The sequence below is a fragment of the Bidens hawaiensis genome, unplaced genomic scaffold, assembly GCF_021521415.1.
Source record: "Bidens hawaiensis isolate Kalapana, Puna unplaced genomic scaffold, B.hawaiensis_p1.1 tig00015640_1, whole genome shotgun sequence".
Classification (NCBI taxonomy): domain Eukaryota; kingdom Viridiplantae; phylum Streptophyta; class Magnoliopsida; order Asterales; family Asteraceae; genus Bidens; species Bidens hawaiensis.
Genome location: NW_027492399.1, coordinates 252,919 through 257,617, shown reverse-complemented (window position 1 = coordinate 257,617; position 4,699 = coordinate 252,919). Strand labels below are relative to the sequence as shown.

The window sequence follows — 4,699 nt, the reverse complement described above, 5'->3', positions numbered from 1 at the left end:
AAATCGTTGTGTTTGGTTCCTGAAGAAGCCTGGTCAAAACATAGGCCAAATGTGGATTACTTTAAGGTGTTTTGATGCATTGGGTATGTACTCATTCCTGCCCAGTTCAGATCAAAGTTAGATCATCGAAGTCATAAGTGTATTTTCTTGGGTATTAGTACTGAATCCAAGGCGTTTAGAATGTACGATCCCATCCAGAAGAAAATAGTTATCAGCAAGGATGTTGAGTTTATAGAAAATGAGAAGTGGGAATGGAAGAAGACAGAATTTAGTGCACTAGAATTGTTGATTCCTAATGATGAAGTGTCACAAGAAGATGAGGCAAGTAATGAACGACAGGAGGAAGAAAATGATTCTGAGCAGATAAGTGAAGAAGCTGCTCAACAAAACACTCCTAGCACAAGTAGTACCAGTTCAAGTGTATCTCATGACATGAATGAGGAACCTTCTCCACAACAGGAGGTTGGCTCACATTCAAGAAGAGTTAGTTCAGCTCCAGCCTGGATGAAAGATTACCAAACTGGGGAAGGACTATCAAATGATGAGGAAACTGATTTTGTGATGTTCAGTTCCTTTGGAGATCCTACTAGTTTTGAAGAGGCAATAAAGTAGGATAAATGGAAGAAAGCAATGAAGTGTGAGATAGAATCCATAGAGAAAAATCAAACTTGGGATTTGGTTGAAGCTCCTATTGGAGTGAAAGCAATTGGAGTCAAATGGGTGTACAAGACTAAGTTGAATGAGAAAGGAGAGGTTGAAAAGTACAAGGCCAGACTAGTGGTGAAAGGGTATGCTCAAAGAAAGGGAATCGATTATGACGAGGTATATGCTCAGGTAGCTCGTTGGGACACCATGCGTACCTTATTAGCTCTCGCAGCACAAAAGAGTTGGGTTGTTTACCAACTTGACGTTAAGAGTGCATTTCTTCACGGGGAACTCAAAGAGAATGTGTATGTCACTCAACCACAAGGGTATGTGAAAGAAGGTGAAGAAGAGAAGGTGTACAAACTAAAAAGAGCTCTTTACGGTTTAAAGCAGGCTCCAAGAGCATGGTTCAAAAGAATAGAAAGTTATTTTTTGAAGGAAGGTTTTAAGAAAAGCAACTTTGACCATACTTTGTTCATCAAGAAAGTATGGAACAAAGTGGTCATTGTGAGTCTTTACGTAGATGATTTGATTTACACCGGCAATGATAAAGTAATGTGTGAGAGTTTTAAGAAGTCCATGATGCAAGAATTGGAAATGACAGATTTGGGGAGAATGAAATATTTCCTGGGAGTGGAAATTACACAATATAAAAGTGGGATCGGTATGTGTCAAAAGAAGTACGCTAGAGAGGTGCTGGAAAGATTCAATATGTGGGAAAGTAACAGTGTAAAGAACCCCATAGTACCTGGAGTGATGGTGACAAAAGCTGGAGTTGGAGCCAAAGTTGATAGCACAGTGACAAGACCTGATTTAGTGTATGGAGTTGGAGCCAAAGTTGATAGCACAGTGACAAGCTGGAGTTGGAGCCAAAAGGTTGGTAGGAAGTCTCATGTACCTCACGGTGACAAGACCTGATTTAGTGTATGGAGTTTGTTTTATTTCTAGGTTCATGGCAAATCCTAGAGAAGAACACGTGAAGCTAGCAAAACGCATACTTAGGTATGTGAAGGGTACCTACTGTTTTGGACTTTTGTATGAAAGAAACAATGTCAAAAGGCTGCAAGTGTTCACTAATACTGACTATGCAAGGGATACAGGAGACAGAAAGTGTACATCTGGGTATGCTTGTATTTTAAGTAATGTTGCTATTTGTTGGAGTTCGAGAAAGCAAGAGATAGTTACCCTCTCGTCAACCGAGGCTGAATATGTTGCGGCAACAACATGTGCTTGTCATGGTGTGTGGTTAAAAGGTCTTATGGAAGAATTACTTGGTGAAGCCATTGGAGTTATGGAGATACAGTGTGATAATAGTTCTACAATAAAGCTCTCAAAGATGGAGATACAGTGTGATAATAGTTCTACAATAAAGCTCTCAAAGAATCCTGTTATGCACCGACGAACAAAGCATATTGAGGTAAGATTTCATTATCTTAGAGAGCTAGTGAACCGAGGACAGGTGTAGTTGGTGTTTTGTTCTACCAATGATCAAGTGGCAGATGTAATGACCAAACCAGTAAAGCTTGAAGTATTTGAAAGGATGAGAAGTCTATTGGGGGTGCGTGATCTTGATGGAGTAAACTGAAGGGTAAACCCGTCTTCAGTTTAAGGGAAGGATTTGTTATGGGTTGTTTATTATGGGCTGTTCATGTTTGGGTCAGTGGCAATAATGGGCTATGAGTCCAAAGTTTGAGTCTGTATGGATTAGGTTAAGTTCATGCACGTTTTTATTTCTGTTTTGAATTCGTAGGTTAACGTTAGTGGGTCAAGGTTTGTCCTGGTTTGTTGGATAACGTTGAGGTTGTTGAGTCTGTTGCTATTTCCGTTTTATGTGTACTTGTATGGCTATATATAGCCTTCTTGATTATTGAATAAAGTCATCCAGAAATTGTGTGAACAAACTTGACATCTACTTGTGCATTACAAATGAGATGGTGTCGGATGGGTGGTTTATGAGACGACAACAATGGTTGTTGAGACAGAGGCGATGGTGATGGTAGTGACGATGTTATTGGTGGTGGTGGTGGAGGCAGGGATTGTGTAGACAATAGTGATGTGATGTTCGGTTTACTTGTACATATTTACTTGGGTTAACGTATTTGTTTTACTCGTTTATTTTAGGAACTTTGGTACTTCATACATGTTTATTGTGTTTCAGGTCACAGGTACTTAACGCGCTTAATTTGGACCTATATGAGCATGGAATGAAGACCCGGGATGTCCAGCACGCTTACCGAGGCAGTTAAACGAAGTTGCTGAGAAAAGAGGCCCATCGCGTAGCGCGATGGGTGTTGAAGGTGGGACATCGCGCTACGCGATGCCCTGTAATTTAGATTGCGTTGACTTTTGGTCCATCGCGTAGTGCGATGGACCAGGAGAGGAGGCCATCGCGCTACGCGATGGTCCCCAGAATTGTGAAAGTTATGGTTTTATTATATAACACATTTGGACAACCCTAGACGCCATTCTTCACCTTCCAGGTGATTTCCAGAGCAGAAGAGCAAGTCCCGATCATCCCCAATCATCTCTAAGTGTCCTACATGCCTACCAGATCATAACCGAGGCCCGAGAGATGCCGATGCGCGGCTAGTTTCTTTGAGTCATACCTGGGATGTAGAGTATTGTATCTTTCAGTTTTTCTCATGTATTTAGAACGAATTGATTGTAATGATCTTTGATTAATCTATGAGTGTCGATGTCTAGTATTATTGTGCACTCAGTCGGTTTAGGTTTATTTCGATCAGAACGACTATTGTGCCAGTTGCTATGATAATTGCTTATAGGATTGTTTTGACTAGTTGAATGTGATGAAGCATACGCTTTCCCTTAGTTGAGTCACACTGGCAGGGACTGTTTGATAACCAGTGCCGTGTGTTAGTAAGCGTTGATGCCTAAGGTTTACCTAGTTAGTCAATCGGTATTGATCAGTGATTGTTAATCTGTTAAGTTGCATGAGTTTGCTGTTAGGTTAATTACTTGGATTCCCGGGTGTGATTTGTCTTTGTTAATTGATTGAATACGTGATTACTTGGTTGCTTGTTATAACATATAAACCATTTGCTAGTGTGATCAGCACTTTAATTGAATTACTTCATAAGTTTAGGAATTGATTTCACTTCACACTGACCACATACTCCTGGTGAATACGATACCTGACTTACCCTAGCTGCTTAGGTTAATTAGGTTTTTGCATGACTCAAACGACGGTCATCATGATGCCGTGGTGGCGGCGATGCCAACTGCAACAAGTAGGTGGCGGAGACTAGCAGGTCATGTCATGGGTTAAACGTATTTCAAGTTAACAAAGTTTTATAATAGTGACATATTTTAACGAATTATTTTTTAATTTGAGTAGAATTAAAATAACCCATTGTTTGATTTTAGTTAAATCAAATAAATCTCCATACCACGGTTCATAATAATTACCATATAACTCTGATAGATTGACTGAAATGTTTATAAAAATTGATTTTATGACGCAAAAGGTTTTCTTTTATGTCAAGCACATAGCTTGCGGGATATTATTTGCTTTTAGTTGATTTATTAAACGATGTTTGATTTTATTTTCCAAGTATAATATATCATCCAGACTCTCAAGTTACTTTAAAATATTTAAAATAGTAATGAATTGGACTTTATTCATACCTCTTCAAAACTTCTAATAGTTATCATAGTTATACCGTTTCGTTTAGGGTGAAAGGAGTCATCCCATCTCCCCGCTCATCTTTTCTCAGCACCTAAATGGGCGGGGTGGTGTTCCTCCTCTTTCCCGACCAAAAATCCAACCTCCATCTTGATCTTCTTTCCTGTTGCTTCATTTTCTTCTTTGTTCGTCATGGCATCCGGCGACTACTCCCCTTTCTCCCGATACCACAGGAGGTGGGGTGGTGTTTATTGCTCATTTTGATCCATAGTGGCTTCTATGTTCCTGCCCACTCCCACCACCTTTAAAAGTTATAACTGAATCCTACATAGTTCTCACTTTGTCCCTGTCGCAGCACACGAGTTGAACCACACTAGTTAGTTATGAATATAATTGATTATAGTCATGTGT

The 4,699-nt window shown here is 39.8% G+C and overlaps 1 protein-coding gene across 1 annotated transcript; it reads left to right on the top strand.

Annotated features, from left to right (window-relative positions):
• The first annotated feature begins 1,597 nt into the window (after nucleotides 1-1,597).
• LOC143549545 (secreted RxLR effector protein 161-like) lies at nucleotides 1,598-2,110 on the top strand. The gene has a single exon (XM_077040433.1). It carries the CDS (start codon nucleotides 1,598-1,600, stop codon nucleotides 2,108-2,110), a length of 513 nt encoding a protein of 170 aa, XP_076896548.1.
• Nucleotides 2,111-4,699: the final 2,589 nt, after the last annotated feature.